Consider the following 16,570-nt stretch of genomic DNA (forward strand, 5'->3'; position numbering starts at 1 on the left):
CAGACAAGAGCCCACTCACAGAAATACAGCCTTAGCAAGCCAGTACACAGCAGATTACCAGATGGTGCAGTGTTTCCCATATGGACAAGACACACACTAAACACATGTCAGAATCCAATACTGTTTGCTACAGCAGCATCCCGGCTCTGAGAACAAAGTGGTCATTCAGACTTGTCACTACACTGTATAATTAGCCAGATAGACATTATGACACACAATGCCAGCTCAGAGAAACTGCATAAAGAGGACACTTATGAGTTCACCCTTAACCCCACCATCTTTCATCCCATCTATACTTCAGTTGTAAAACACTTAGCTACTCAAATGAAAGAAGCGTAGAATGAGCGTAAATGTTCTACTGATGCAGCATAAAAATCAATTCTCCAGGGTTGAACTGTGTGTGTTTTCAACCCGCGTCTTACTTTACATGCTTTATGCAATGCGATATGGGCTGTTTATGAATGCACATGTGACTGTAATGTGATCCAGCTTTAAATTTTAAACTTCAAGGTAGTGACAGCTAAAGAAACGAAAATGTCTGACTTTTTAGATAAAAACCTCTTCAAGCCACCCTCCATTTCTTCTTTGTGGGTACTCACCATCTCCACCTCAACAACCACTAATCGTCACTTAGCTACTTTTGTCTCTCCGTCTCTTATCGCGTGGTACCACAGCAGGAAAAGGGAGCCGGAGGGAGGCCTTGAGTAACAATGACCAGCCGGCTGACCTCTATACTATGACCTTGAGTTTCCACACTCTACCCCAAAGCAGCAATCATGACCAGGAACGGGGAGCCAAGGGGTGGGGGTGGGCGAAAGCTTTAGGCGGGCAAAGGAATGCCATCTATAAAAATAGATCTTCATTATTCTGAATTTTCCACAAATAGTTTCAAAGAACAAGGCATCATTTCATCTTAATGGCTGGCGTGAATTGTTTTGAGCTGTGTAGTGGAAAACCTTGCCTTTTGGCAGCGTGGCCTCAGAAGTGGCCAGCCTTTTTCACTGTTCCTCACCACAGGGACCACATATTGGCACATTTCAAACATTCTATTTTTAAAGCCATCTTTTGTTGTGTGAGTACCTCAGACTTCCGTTTCGGTAATGACCTTAAAAAAAAACAAAAAAAAAAAACACGTCTGATAGAAATTGAAAAGCCCTAAATTCTTGTCTAAATTTCTGCTGTCTTGATCTGTGAGGACCTGATGTAAAAATGCTTTTAGATTGCATTGGTTTTTTTGTGCTTTTCTTGTAACTTGTGTTTGATTTCTGAAAAAGTCAACACATATAATGTATCAAATAGGAAGGGAAAAAGTTGTTTTGTTCCCACCAGCCAACGCACGTTTTCTTACTTTTATTATATTAAAAAGAATTTGAAAGACAAAGTTAATATTACATTTGAAAAAAAAAAACTGAATCCCATACATATAAAAACTGAAAACAGATCATTATTTTATGCAGCATGGGGGGGATCAACATTAGAAACAAATAAGACGCATTTCTTTATTTAAGGGGTTTTGAGGCACCACACCAGTGGTCTTTTGGATGTGGTCGATCATCAGAGAATAAGAGGGAGAGACTGCTTACTCACCACTTCTGATTTTAAAACAAACCCCACCCATAGAGTACAAAAGCAAGGAGCAGGGAATTAAAGAGAGAAAGGGATCCCAGCCATATTCTTCCATCCCTTTCCTGCAAGAACAGGCGGCTATATTTAGCGTTGCCAGATTCTATATTTAGAGCCTTAACTTTTTTTTAGACATTTATTACACTAAAGAGATTAAATAAAAGGGTGGTGGTTTTGGGGCAACACTTTTTGCTTTGACAGAGTTATACCTAAATTAGTGAATACACAATTAAAACATTCAAAAAGATGAACTTTCTGAACCAGAAGTTTACATTTAGTAGGAAACTGCTTTTTTTAACCACCTGAATTCAGTTCTGCTTTTTATCTTTTAGAGGAAGTCTAAAAGCAGAAAAATTAAAACTTTTTTTTTTAAGACAGAATCTTTCTAAAAGCTTAGGTTCTTGCAGTTTAGTTTATCATCTGACAAAAATAAAATTTTGAAAGGTAGTCAATGTTTTTTATAATAGTTTTTTTCTCTTGAAACAGAATTGTTAAAAAAAGAAATCATTAACATCTGCTTTATTTGATTTTCACTTTGGTAAGGGTACACATTTGGACTTTTAGACAAAGATGCTGTTAGAAAAAAAAATAAAGTGTATGAAAGTCAAGGGAAAACAAAAGAGTTGATTTAAAAAGTGCCTCATAAACTGGTGAATTTCATTTTAGTTGCTTGCAAAATTCACATTCTCATATAAATCAATATAAATATATGATTATACTTTTAAAGCTTTCCTGGAATTAACATCTTTCTTTCCTGTTTGTCAGTTCTATTGTAATTAACTTACACTCAACCCAATACAACACCTGCTCTTAATTTGAATTCTTTTTTTCTTTGTGTGCTAGCACCAAGAAATAGAAAAAACTGTCATCTTAATCCTTGTTTAAAAAAAAAATGCTGTACCATTAGCTTGCCAGTGTCACAGGGTTAATTTACTTAGCTGTTCAAAGCGGCTTTAGATCTTAATCTTCAGCTAACCAGGAAAAACAAGCCAAGTTGTCAGTCACTAGTAAACACTAAGGCACTGTGAACGCAGCACCAACTCCACCCTTCAATGTTCATTACACCACATGTGCCTTATTCTGAAACCACAAAACAACTTCACACAAATTACCACTCATAGCTAAAGCACAGAAGATATGAGATGACTCCCTTGTTTCACTTGGACACTTGTAAAAGTAATGAAGGATAAATTACATTCAAGTCCGAGTCATTATGCAGTCGCTCTCTGAGAGCCATGAGAAGAAGTCATTCAGTGAACTGATCAACACAGAAAACTCCTCAAGGCTAATGTTCTCCACGCTGTTTAGAAACCAAATAAGCACACAGAATAGCACACATGCTGGAAAATATTTTCACAAGAGTGCGGCAGAGCGTGAGCACACTGGCACTTTAGAGAAGGAGATCACATGTCCTGGTGACTTGCAAGACTATTTTGAAAGATAGAAGAAAAAAAATAATAAAGACCAACATTGTTTGGGTAAGTGAAATGAACTAAACAAGTTTCAACTGTATTAAGAAGGCAGAAACGCCCTCCATAAGTATAAATGCTGTGGGTTTACAGTTTCCAAGAGATACCAGGTTTGATGTGCCCTCTCTTTATGTTTCTTCATTTACACTCCTCTGGCAGCACCACCTCCTCTTCCCAACATTCTTTCCCCTCCCTCCACTGGACTGTCAGTGGGCTGAAATCACACCTGTACTCCTCACACGTCTCAGCACACGGGTGAAACATACGCAGGGTGAAACATGGTGAGGGAGCTTTGCTGAATCTCATTAGCCAAGCAGGTAGTCATTAACAGAATGACCTTTGGAAATAATTACCAGCCTTTCTCCCTCCATCCCTCTCTTCCTCCCTCCCTCCCTTCTCTTCTCACACTCTTCCATTGCTCTGTCACTTCTATCTCCCTCTCATTCAATACTTCGGTCTTACAGAGAACGGAGGGGGAAAAATGAGGTTAGGTGAGGAGTCAAGTCCCTGCTGCTGCTGTTTAAGATTACAGTGTGAGCTGAACTTTCAGATTAGGTTAATCCTTTGAAAATGGGATTGGCCAGTAGCCCTCCTCTGGAAGGTAGGCAGGCAGGACCCGTCAGTAGCGGGATCCATGTGCCATTCCATGTGATTCTTGAGCCAACAACACGCGAACATGCACTCCTGACTGAGGTCATTACAGCGCCGTTGGCTCTTCAAGGTTTGAGCCAATTGTCACCAAGCATGTTCACATGCAAGAACCCGTGCAGAGCCTACACTTGCCAAGCACTCCATGTCCCCGTGCAATAACCAAAACTGTATGTTAAAAACAACAAAAAAACCCTAAGTACACTATTCTCTCCAATCAGGTGATTTTCCGGGCAGCGAGAGGACACATCTCCCTACCCATTCACTTACCCTTTAAGCGTTTCTCAATTCTGCATTCTTTGTTTCCGCAGAAGGAAGAACAAGCACATTGTGGAGCAGGAATTTGGCAAAGCACAAGTGTGTTGTTGGATTTGGGGCCTTTGAATCACAGCATGAGCCAGCCAAACGTTGCTTAGGTTTGGGATAAAACTGCAATCATTGGGAGGAGAAAGAAAGGTCTCTTTTATGTGCTATTGCAATTTACAACTGCATAGCTGAATAATAAATCACCCAAAGTGACTCAAAGTGTTTGTTCTTAAGAAGGAATAAAATAAGGAGGAAAAAAAAGGAGAAATGAATTCATCCGCTTGTCATTTCCCAACACAGGCTGCCATTTTAGTACTGTTCTCATGTCCAGGAAAACAGTCTGGCAAGTGGGGAGTATAGGAAATCTATCTGCATGTTTGACTCTTTTATCTAGAGCCAGACTCGGGGTGTGTTGTGGACCTGCCAGGAGGACACACTTGGAGCCTCCATGGATATCTAGACATGAAGGATCTGCCTCTGTATTTGCTTTTATCAAACAAGTTAGGGTGAGATTAAATTTGTCTTTGAACATTTGTCATTAATGAAAAGATACTCCCCTTTTGTTTATGCAGGAGCTGATAACACAGCGTATTGCATTATTTCTAGCGTCACTAGAAGAATACGTCTCTTTGTCATTTTTCTTGTTTCATCCCCTCTACTGAGGTAAATATTATATCTGGTGTGTGGGACTATTGTAGAAGTGATGTTCCAGATGAAATGGTTTTCAAGTGAGTCATCAAGACCATTTTTAACTACTCTTCTCTACCTTTATCTTGCAATCCCCATTGGGGGGTCTTTCTCACATACATCTATTGAACCATTCATGGATTCAAAATAAGAAAAATAAAAACAAACTCGAGTGTTCAGTGAAAAAAAACAGATACAAAAAGGACTAGAAAGGGAGAAAAAAAAACGTCCAGCTTCTTGTAAACATGCTGCTGCAGGAGAGGCAGTGCAACACTCTCAACAACGTTAATTATCAACCAAAGACATGCTAATTACATAGAGTTTTATTGCTAATGTAGCAGGCCTCTACGCCAGCCGCCCACACTCTGGGCTCCGCTCCCCTACCTCTGCCTCTCCTCCCACTACACCTTCAGGCACAGCAGTAATAGAGGGAGAATGATGCATGCTTTTCAGTGTACTGATAAAGACAAGAGCCTCAACAAAATTCAACATAAGAAAGAACAAATATTAGATGTCACTTTAAATTCTATAGATAAACCTCAGTTTTAGCTACAAGCTTTGATGTAATCTCGTAGTCTAAACTACCCCCCCATGTTCTCACACCTGTCCCCCCATCTCTCTCCTATACAAGCTAAACGTGCAAGTCCCAGCCCTGCGGCCATTCCCCTTAGAACGCCGCAGCTCAGGCTGAAGTCCTCTTTGGATCGATTTCTCCTGCAGTGAGTTGCTCAGAGAGCCTCGCTCCTCTAGGGATCAAACTGTAGGCAGTGCTCCACAGCCCCCCCCCCCCCCCCCCCAGACTCTTTCAAATCTTTCTCCTGACATAGCTGTTTACACGTTAGCCATCCTATGCCGTCTAATGGAGACAGTTCAAAAAGAGCTTCAGCGGAGGAACCACTTGCTGAAATATGTGTCAACTCTCTTCATAGGTTCAGCTGGAGCAACATAATGCACTGACCACAGAGGGTCTGAAAGGCACCAGCACTTACTGGTACACAACCCATAAAAGTGGTCCACCTTCCATTTGATGGCTTAGATGATAAAGTGATCCTCTTCTTTCTAAATAAACTGTAGTTCATTTTCAAGCCACTCCGGGACACAGGGGCCACATATATAGGGGCCTATAGCAAACGACACTTGATGCTTGACTCTTAAAAGTACATTTTGCACCACCACAGTTGAGGTTTTTCTAGATTGTGTCTGTTTTCACTTTTTAAAACTAAGACAACAAAAGCATTAACCATGGTCAAAAATTATTGTTCCAACAGCAGCTCCAAAAAATATTTATTGTTGAAGAATAGAGCAGGATAGCAGGGGATAAATGTAGTTGTTCTCTGTGCCGTCGGAAATAAAGCCCTTTTTTAGTTCACTTAGTGTTCCATCAACTAGGTTAGTCATCTGTTGAGTGCTATATATTTGCTAATATATGGACTACATGAACACACTTCACATTTGACAGCTCCAAATGGAGATGCCTTCAACAGTATGAAACAGAGATCAGCAAACCACTTGTGGGGTTATGGTATGATAAAATTCATTTATCAACACTTTTTAAACCTCTCTGAAATACCAGGAGGAAAGAAATCATACCATATAATACGTATTATTTTTAAAGAATTAGTCTACGAATGATTATTGCCATCGGATCCGCGCCCTGTTGGGAGAAAAAGACAAACATCCAGCCACATTTTATTTAAACAGTTATTTTTTAATGCCAGGAACAAAGTTAATGGTTTCTGTGAATGTCAAACCTGAAATGTAATTAATTTACTTTACTGTTTATAGTATAAATACTAAAAAGGGTATCTGGAATTAATAAAATGTGTAATTTATGCAGAAAATATGTTTTCTTTATTGAAGGTAAAACTAAAATAAAAAGTTCTTGGTCAGTTCTTTCAGTGGGAAACCTAAATGGCAATCCAAAAAGATGAAAGAAAATTAAACTTAAACTTAAAATAATTTTGTGTATGTGTTGTCACCATTTCAATGATCTCTCTGCATTATAGAATTCAAAATTTAAAAATGTGATATTTTCATGACATCACTTGTATATGTGAAGGTTTAGGAGGAGAGAGATTTAAGTGAAACCCACTGCCTGTCACAGCCCCAAAGTGCTTAATAACAGGTCGAAAGCCCAAAGCTTTAGACGGGCGCGAGCGTCATTTCCTGCTTTCTCTACCTGCTTGATGTCTGGACTGATGCCGCTGTTTTAAATCGGTTTGAGCCACACCAGTGACATGTGCCCAAAGCAGGTCAGATCAGCACCCCCCTCTTGGAAGCACATCAATGATGACAAGAGACCAATGCCAGGGGGTGGTGATTACATGCCACAGCGGGCAGTCTGAAAGGGCAGGATCAATGCTAGTCTACCCCTTTTGTGTTGAAATGAAATAAAAAGTGGTAGTTTTAAGAAACACGTTTTCTTAAATATGGCAACATACTGTGATTCTTAAAATACTTTCTTTTAAAGTGATTGATATTCCTACTGAACCCTTAGGGAGCACTGACAAGCTATGGGAGCAATTATCTCTTGTACTGTGTTAGGTGTGAAGACTAAAAGAGAGAAGTTAGGGTTGCTGAATGAGTCACAAACACGGTAACCATCTGTCTACTTGTGCGTTTGCATAAACATGCTCCTCTTGGCCCCGTGTGTGTGTGTGTGTGCGCATGTGTGTGCCGACTGTGAGTTGCCTGTAGCTTACCTCCACAATATCAGAGTTGGTTCTGCTCTCATGGGGCTCGTTGTACTCGGTGTATTTAAGCAGGACCTTGTCCATGTCTGTGCTGGCGTACTGGAACAGCTTGTTGGTGCTGTTGAAGATGATCAGGGCAATCTCACAGTCACACAGCACACTCAGCTCATACGCCTTCTTCATCAGGCCAAACTTTCGCTTCGTAAATGTCACCTGAGTGAGACAAGAGATGAATAAACAAAATTAGAACACCATGGCGAGCTGTGGCCAGATGAACACATAGCCTTTCTCCAAAAACTCATTAGTGAGAACACATTTTTAGCCATAAAAAAGCTATTCTATGTCACAGTGCCACATAAAAAACAAATTCAATACTTTGTCTTAAGTAAAGAAAAAACGAAAAAAAACAGGGTAATGAAAACAATTGTCATTTAGAATTATGCAGCTGAAGTTGTCGGTTCTTTTTAAATGAAAGTGAAGTGTGGTGATAGTTCAACACCCGCCAGACTGTTACACTCTATCCACTACATGAAGGTTAAAAAAAAAGAAGCTGGGTTTGCATTTAGGGAACTGAAAATACTCTGTGTCAGTCAGATAACGGTAAAGAAGATCCCTTGTTGCTTGTGCATCAAAGTCAACAGAAGCTCATCGCAGCTCATATCAGGTCAAAGTCACCCAATCTTCTGGCCTTATATTTGCACAACGGAAAAGCACAGAAAACTACCAACCAAGGAAAATAAAAGATGACTTTTATGATTGTGTAACAAAAAAAAAAAATTACACTCCGACAACAATAGTATTTTAATTTATTATGGATTCTTTTTTTTTTCCAGTTTATCCGTCTGTGTGTGTTGGTAAAGGCAATTACATTTGTGCATGTGAGAGGCTTTAGATCAGAACCCTCAACTACAGAGGGATACAAGTGCCCACACTGTCAAAATAGAACAGTCCCTATTCCTTTATTGTGTGGATCAAAACTCCAAGCTGTGGAAGTGGTTTTCTTTACTGAAGCATGTGCTCCTTAGTTACACGAGAAAAAGAGATGTGCCTCTTTGAGCAGCACGTTGTTACTGGAATTCCTTTTATTTTGCTTCTGCAGCTTTATGTGAAAATTACACTTTTCAAAGCTTTCTTTGCAGAGGAAACACTTCCAGGGCCGTGCCCAGCTGGTAGCTAACCATCTCCGCTTGTTAAATTCTGCAAACATTCATATTCTCAACAGATAGCGTCTATACAATATAAAAAAAAGTAAATGAAGAGTAAACAAAGCTTGAGTAAGCATAAAGACCTGAAAACAGCAATAGAAAATCTCTGTGTGGGGTTGATTGGGGGTAATGAATGGGCAATAAAAGTTATAAATAATGCGCTGTCCTTCATATTTTCCTTTCATAACTTCAAAATAAGATAGGCTTGAACCATCATTGACAGTTTTACATTTCTTGAAATCATATCTGCCAGGATGCACCAAGAAATTCAATAGCAGATTCTCCCTTGCATTCATTCGTCTTTTTTTCTCTCTCTCTCTCTCTTAGCTGAAGGAGGGTGAAACTTCTCATGAAATGCCATATCTTGGACTCCTTCCCCCACAAAACAATGTTTCAAGTGATGTCACCAAGTTGTGCCAAGCTATATGTCAGACAACTACTGAAACCAGAGACGCAGACGATGCTCTGACACTTGACGAACTTTTATGCGTAAAATCCGATGCTGCGGCTCAGGACACACAACTAAATATTATGCTGTAATAGAAAATATATAAAAAGAAAAAAGTACAGATTTCAATGTCATTTTTTGAAAATTAAATAATCATAATGAATGCACTTTGGCATAAGTCAACCAAAATTGAGACTGGAGGTCCCTAAAGGGTTCTGGGTGCTTAACATTAGTCTGGTTGCAGTGCAGATCATGCAAGATCCGGTCAATAAGACAGCAGGACTGCAGAACCTAAGGTCACAACTGACTATTGAGCAGCAGGACATACAGAGTGTTGTCTTCCCCTGATATTTTTCCGGCAAGGGGGCACAAGGGACAGACACAGGACACAGCTAGCAACCATCCTGGCTCTTATCTATAATCACTCTTTCACTCAGCTGCTCATTAAAATTTCAAATTGTAGCATGCACCATCAAATAGCTTTAAACTGCAGACAAAAACATCAACTTAACAACAGAAGCTTAAGCACACTGGTGTAACAAGTAACAATGCAATAATTATTCCATTCCTCTCTTTTTGATTTTTTTTGCCAAAAAGAACAAAAGCCTGTCAAAGTCATTCTGAGCCTCACACCTTATTTGTAGAACCGTGCACATGGTTTTCCCCACATATTTAAAATCACGCATACTGACTTTAGCAGCACCACAGAAAAGAGAATGAGTGTGAATATCAGAAGCCTGAACTGACCAAACAATAACACCTACATAAATATCACACCACATTTACTCCCATATCTCAACCTGACACCTACAACCTGCTACCACTAAAACATGTACAATTCAACAACACGGACATACATCCTAAAACACACAAGCATGAGTGCAGTGCATGCTCACTAGACTCACACACACACACACACACCTGAAGGATAGTTGGGTTGTTTTAGAGTGATGCAAAGACGTCAAACACAGGTTTAATCACATTGTGTGGGATGTGAAAATTTGTACCTCATCACACCTGTGATATTTCAGTTTAAGGTTCCGTTGTCTCCGCCCGCTGATACTGTAGACTCTACAGTGTAGAGGCTTAATAGCATCATGCAATATCATCATATGACTTTTAAACTGCCAACATTAAGATTTTAACTGCTGGACTTTTCTAAGGAAGCTAAAATGACTAACTTGTTCCACATACAAACTAAAAGTTTGTTTCTGTCTGTTATTGTGGGTGATGAATTAGAGGGCAGTGGATTAAATGAAACATTTCAAAGTTTTAAGTCTAATCAGTTTTAGAAATGCAAACGTTTGTGACAAGTATAATCCAAAAAAATATATTTTTCATAAAAACCAGTCTAGAATAGAGAATTTTTTATAACTTTTTAAAAGCCAGTATTATTAACTATTTTAGTTTTTCAAATACCGGTAATATGTTTCAGTTAAATATGTTAAAAATTAAGAGTGACAATATATATTTTTGTTTTTCACTGCCTCCACTTGTTAGATTAATCATAATGCCCACTACATTATAGAATTGACAGATTTGTTTTAAATTAAAATGTTTTAAACACTATTTTATTAAATTCACAAAATCAAACTCTGCAAGAGATATAGATAGTGTCAGTTATGATATGTTGGGTGTTTTGGTACGTTTTTGTTCACAATAATGCCAGTTTAGGATGTAAAAATATTGACATGAGTGTTTAGGAAAAAAACAACGTATTAACCCACTGTCTTAAATTTTATGGACATATTTTAAAATATGCTATAACTGTTTTGTAAAATAATTAATCAACAATATATTTTGCATTGTTTTAATACTGTAATGTGCAATTAAAAATGAATTACAATAGATGATTTTATTCACACCATAATGTTTTAAAAATTGAAAAGTGTTTTTGAGATTTTATAGAAATGTAATTTCCTTCTACTTGCTCTGGTGGAATGATAATTCACTACAGAAAACATGAATGAAAGTTTGGATCATGCTAATGAGATAGGACCTCAGAAATCCATGTATCAAATATGATACCAATGGTTATATAGGGCTTGAAAAAATAAGGTTACTTTCTTTTTTTATTTACTGGAAAGCTTTTTAAAATATCGACAGCAGTCGATTTGTGTTTAAAGTTTGCAATGTTTTGTGAAACATGCCAAGACATCCTGACAGTTTCTGTATTTGCGTTCTCTTCTCTGGCAGTTGACTAAAACTGCTCTGAGTTTTCAAAGGCAGCCTTAAAGCAGAGTGATCATGCACTGCAGACACATAACAACACAACTTATTTGTTCACTCCTCCTCCACAAACTCTTCCCAAGAGAGAATTAGACACATCACAACACAGTCGCAAATGTCTTCAAATCTTCACTTGTGCATTATCTTCTTCTCCGTTGTCAACCTGTTTGTTTTCTATCTGTTTTAGGTTCCTTTCTAGGCTTTGTAAATTTGAGTGTGTATGTGATGCACTCAAAATGACCACTTATAATGACTATGAAATAGTCTCTACTTGAATGTTATTAACTTTTTAATTTAAGGGATTTTTTGACTTGACAAAAAAGAAGAACATTAAAAAAAACAGAGAGAAGGAGGGATAGAGGTGAATTCCCTGAAATAAGGCTGAAAGAAAGATGGGAGGAAAGAGGAGGAAAAAACGAGGGGGCGGGCGCGCAGGAAGCACATTTGTATGCATTTCCTCTCATAACAGGAAGAGGCCAGTGGCTTCCCCTTCACAATGGCTTCGCTTCTGCTTCCCACCTCCTGCCTGCTTCCCTGGGGGAGGAGGAGCAGAGGGAAGAGGAGTGGAGAGACAGGCAATGAAAACTGCTGGTTGGTGAACCAAGCATGGCCATGTAAAGACACACACACAAACACACACATGGTTGTCAGTCACATACGAAGCGCCACGATTTGTCATGAAACAAACACTTATCCCATTGTCAGAGCCAAGCAGGAAGGCATGGCTTCACCTAGAAGAAATACTAGGAGACCTTTGACTGAACTTTGCCTTGAAGCCAAAGAAGCTGCTAAAAGCAACCTAAGATTCCTTCCAAGTGGTGACAAAATTATGTTTGGTTAGGAACCTGTATGGTACCCCCACTTTTGGATGCGCCTGTAAACAATCCGGTAACAGTAGCTGTAACCAGAGGAGATGGAAATTGTCAGTAAAGTACTCCAAAATCTTTCACATTTATTTTCAAATTTTGTTAACTCCTGCAGTTTTCTTCATTTAAATAAAATAATCTTGTTCCAAACCAACTGCTTTATTTGTGTAACTTTGTGGTACAGTAGACAAAAACCGAAGACTAAAAAGAAGGAAGTGCAAAACAGCAGTCTAAACTATGGTCTGAAGACGGATTTGAAGCTTGAGGTTGGGTGTCTTAAACTTTCCCAATTCTTGCTTCGTGTGGCCCGAGATTTTTTATAAACGAGAACAATATAAAATTGCTTTCTGTTTGATCTGTATGCATCCGACAGTTATGGTAAAGGGTCAGGCTGTGATTGAAATTGGCATTTAGGAAATAAAATGTATAAAAACTAGATAAAATCTAGATTTCTTTCTCTGTGGAGGTGTATCACTTTAGGCAACTTCTCATTATTATGTTCATTTAGTTTAAAGGCTTACTTACAATAAAAATTACAATTTAATTCTGACAGCTTTCTGTCAGCTTAGATTTTCTTTCCAGAACTACTGATTACATTTGAGCGCAGCTAGAAAATACCTACACTTCCTCCATATGTTACTGTTTGTGCAAAAAAAGCCACACATAAAATTGGATGAATATAGAAAGTGGATGTTGCAATGGAAGGGCCCATGTTAGTGGTCAGAAGGACAAAATTAACTTTTCTGTCATTTAAATATGGGGAACCAACTGATGGTGTGGCACAAAGTTACACGCTTCAGACACAAGGTTTGCAAAAAGTTTTTCTATTTTGTTTTTTGCAAAACCAACAAAAAAACTTTTTTTTTTATAATTTTAGAAATTTTTTTTAACAAGGGTTGAAAGTTTTTATGGTTGAGCTGAAGTCACACTCACAATTCCCATACGGAATCAGAGCTAATACAAAAAAAATATTATTATTATTTTTTTAAATACATCTTTTTAGTCAGTGCTTTATAAAAGTATTTAAAATGTAGGCATAACTACAGTGGTCATAGACGAACTTGCCATTTGAAAACTGAAGAGTGTAAAGAAAAAGAAAACGACAGAAACTCAAAAAGCCGACTGCATGAAAACAAAAGACAAAAGTAAAAAAAAAAAAAAAACTAGGCAAATGAATGAAAAAAAAGTGGGGAGAAGGTGAGAGCTTACTAAAAGCCCTTTTCAGGTGAGGTCTCGCAATACTGAACATATGATAGAGCGGAGCATCACTCGCTGTGGTAGGAAAAGATGGTAGAAGGTGGGAAACAGGGAATTAGAAGGGGGGTTCAGGGGTGAGGAGCTACCCTGTGGGCCTCATTATTTTCCTGCTGTTAATTTTGCTCACACATTTTCTCACCCCGGTGCTGTTGATTGGAGGGAAATAATGCTCTGCAGTGGAAGCAGAAAGACCATGCGTTTCAGCTTCTGAGCTGCAGTTTAACACTGTTTGCATGAAAGAGCAAACTCGTATGAGGAGACACTTAAAATCATTCAATTTAGTGTAGCCCACATGTGAGTTTGGGTTGCTGCATTCTGTGGGAGCTGGGAAATAGTATTATTTTACTTCCCGTTGCTGACCCGATCCATGTTTAACCTTTGACCCTGGGTCTCCTCCCTGAGGTGCTCCACACAAGAACACATATTCACACAAGCAAGTCCTCTCAAATTATGCCCACAGAGTGTCCTGGCTGAAGAGGTAACACTAATTAGAGCCAATAGCAGTAAATTAGTCAATTCCCAAGACAGCTTCTGCAGAGATGCAGAACTTTTAAAAGTCAACCTGGAAGCAGATGCCCAAGCTTGTAAATGCTGCAAAAACAAAAGCATTAAATGCGTCGTTTTGAACATGTATCATCTGCTATCGTCCAGGTTTAGTCCAACGTTTATGCGCAGGTTTTAACTGTAGGTGTGAGTCTGCTTAGCCTTGTGCGCGCTGGATCAAAAGTGTTCTTTTCTGTGCACAGACTGTGAGTTTATGGCACAGGGGGTTCTTTCATGTGCCCGAGGCTGGGAGAGGGTACGAGTGGTAGGGCGGCTCCGAGCCAAGGTTCACACACTGCTGCCCACTGTCCAGAGCTCCGGGCAGCCAGTCAACGCCAGGGAGGCCTGGCCCTTCTGCCACTGCTCTAGGGAAGTGTTTCAGGGCCTCGGGGTGGCAGGCGAAAGTGGCCGCCCAGAGAGAGTCAGGCCCCGTGCCCAGTATGACGCTTCTACAGCAGGGAGCCGCAGGCATGTGGAGGCAGCATTGCCCCCATAGGAGGCAAGGTAGCGCTGACAGCTACACAGAGTGGTGCCACTCTAAAGACAGCTGCTGGGTGGAGAGTGCGCGGGACAAGAGAACACTGTGGTATATATTTTGAAGTAAGATTTAAATGTTGGGACTTCTTTGAAAACTCTGCAAGAGGTCTCATCTGTGAATTTATCCATCTAAATAAATCATAAAAATAAACTTTAGAAGGGGGAAGGCCACACAGGAGGTTAAAGTGGACAGCAAATGCTTTTGCACATTTTTTTATTCATAAGTTTTTTCCCCCCGGTTCCGGGTTACAGCACGGATGCGTGTGGCTCACGGTGGCTAAATAACTATCTTCAAGTGACTTAAAAGTTGATTTTCTCCAAAAAAAGAGAGCTGACCATGACTACGAAGACTTTTACATAATAATTTAAGTAATTCATCTTTGTCATGTACTTCATTGATATTTCAGGATTCTTAATTCTGTTTGATAAAAGCTAGGAACCGGATAATGATAAATCATATAATAAAATGGTTACGGTAGAACAGGGGCGGGATTACATGAGTTCACTTCCTTCCAGCCCCGTTCAAGCAATATTTATTAATATGTCTAATTATCCTAAGTTTGATATGTCATTGCATGAACGTATAACTGATGATTGTATTGTTTTTGTGTATTATTCTTATTTGATTGGCTTGAAACAAACCATTTCAAATCAAATCAAAGTCAAAACATTGACATTTAAAGTTTGCTGAAAATGGGATACTTTTTAAAGCAACACTGTGCAGAGTCCTCTCGTGTTCACTTGGCCTTAGCTCAGGAGCATTTCCTCAAAAAGGAAGTGAAAATATGCAAAACCAGAGCTTCTGTTTTTGTCTTTTTCCACAAAAAAGAAAAAAAAAGCGTGTCTTGTGATGTCTGCCTCTTGGAAACATGGTGATGTAATGTGTTGGGCTTATTGACAGGGAACACCTGCCTCAGGTTATTCCCACATGTCTTACTAAAAATTAAAAAAATGAACAAGTTATCTATTATTTGAAAGTTTAAAGCAACAGAATCCTCTTCTAAATCGATTTTCCTTTCTACGAACCATTTCTCTCTGCTCAGTTTCATCCTCCCCTCTGTATATCCCTGATATCTCAAGCATTGATTCACCTCAGGTGTCCTTCCTGTTTCCCGCTTTCCCTCCTTATCCCAAGGAGTCAGAGTGCCTGGTGCAGCTCGCAGCACAAGACCAAGGTGGAATGAGGAGAAAGAGAGGTGGAAGAGGGGCTGAGATAACAGAGAGGAGTAAGAGTGGGTGCTGCTGCAACATGATAGTTTTATTTCTTGTGTCAAACTCTGTGACCTCCTCATTGCTCTTCCGTGTGTCTGCTTGTGTTTTGCCACAACAAAAAGAGTTTAGAATGTTAGCACACGCTGCCTCAAATTGTCTGTGTTTTTAAAAAACTTGTTTTTCGATCTCTATTCCTCTTTGGGTACTCTGTCTGAGAAACTAAAGTTAGCAAAAAAGCAAGAAGGAAAATGACAGCTTTGTAATATATTAAGCCCACCCATGCAAAACTTGTTCAGCTACTTTACCCAGTTAGTTAATTCAGCTGTCAGTTAGGTTCAGCGATGATAACGTAAAAAATACAAAAGTTTTGTTTACTGTTTTCAGTGAAGATGTCTCAAAGGCACTGAAGCTGGTATGTGGTTAACCTATTATCCAAGACTTTGTTAACAGAGTATAGATCCAACCATGCTGCCAGGAAGCTAAAAAGTGTCGGTGATCAGCCGTGCCACAGGAAGTGATCGATTGTGGGTCTCAGGGCAGCAAAAAAGCTCTGTCTCTATCTATTTCCTGTCACTTGGGGTACGATCGGCTCTCACTGTCTACTATTAATTATGTCTCCCACAAGTAATACCAGCTGTTGTTAGATGGTCTATTTTAAATTTATTTTATAAAAACTGTTTTTTTCAGTTTGTCTTATTAAGAAAATTATTAAAAAGAAAAAAAGAAAGAACATGTTTCTTTTCTGGGTTACTTTAAACTATTCTGTCTGTGTTTGGTTGTTTGTTTTTATGTTTCTCCACCCTGCATTCATGTTGCTGCCACCCTCCTCCTGGTAGTATTCCATTGG

At 39.1% G+C, this 16,570-nt stretch overlaps 1 protein-coding gene across 20 annotated transcripts in view; it reads right to left on the reverse strand.

The window, feature by feature from the left end:
- Nucleotides 1–16,570, reverse strand: part of mef2c (myocyte enhancer factor 2C) — a 68,602-nt gene that overhangs the window by 20,536 nt on the left and 31,496 nt on the right. For all 20 annotated transcript variants that reach the window (XM_011479274.3, XM_011479271.3, XM_011479277.3 and 17 more), the window contains one exon: nucleotides 7,436–7,639. In XM_011479274.3, the coding sequence (XP_011477576.1) occupies nucleotides 7,436–7,639 (204 nt within the window). The remainder of the gene's footprint in view (nucleotides 1–7,435; nucleotides 7,640–16,570) is intronic.

The sequence above is a fragment of the Oryzias latipes genome, chromosome 9 (genome assembly GCF_002234675.1).
Source record: "Oryzias latipes chromosome 9, ASM223467v1".
In the NCBI taxonomy this organism is placed as follows: domain Eukaryota; kingdom Metazoa; phylum Chordata; class Actinopteri; order Beloniformes; family Adrianichthyidae; genus Oryzias; species Oryzias latipes.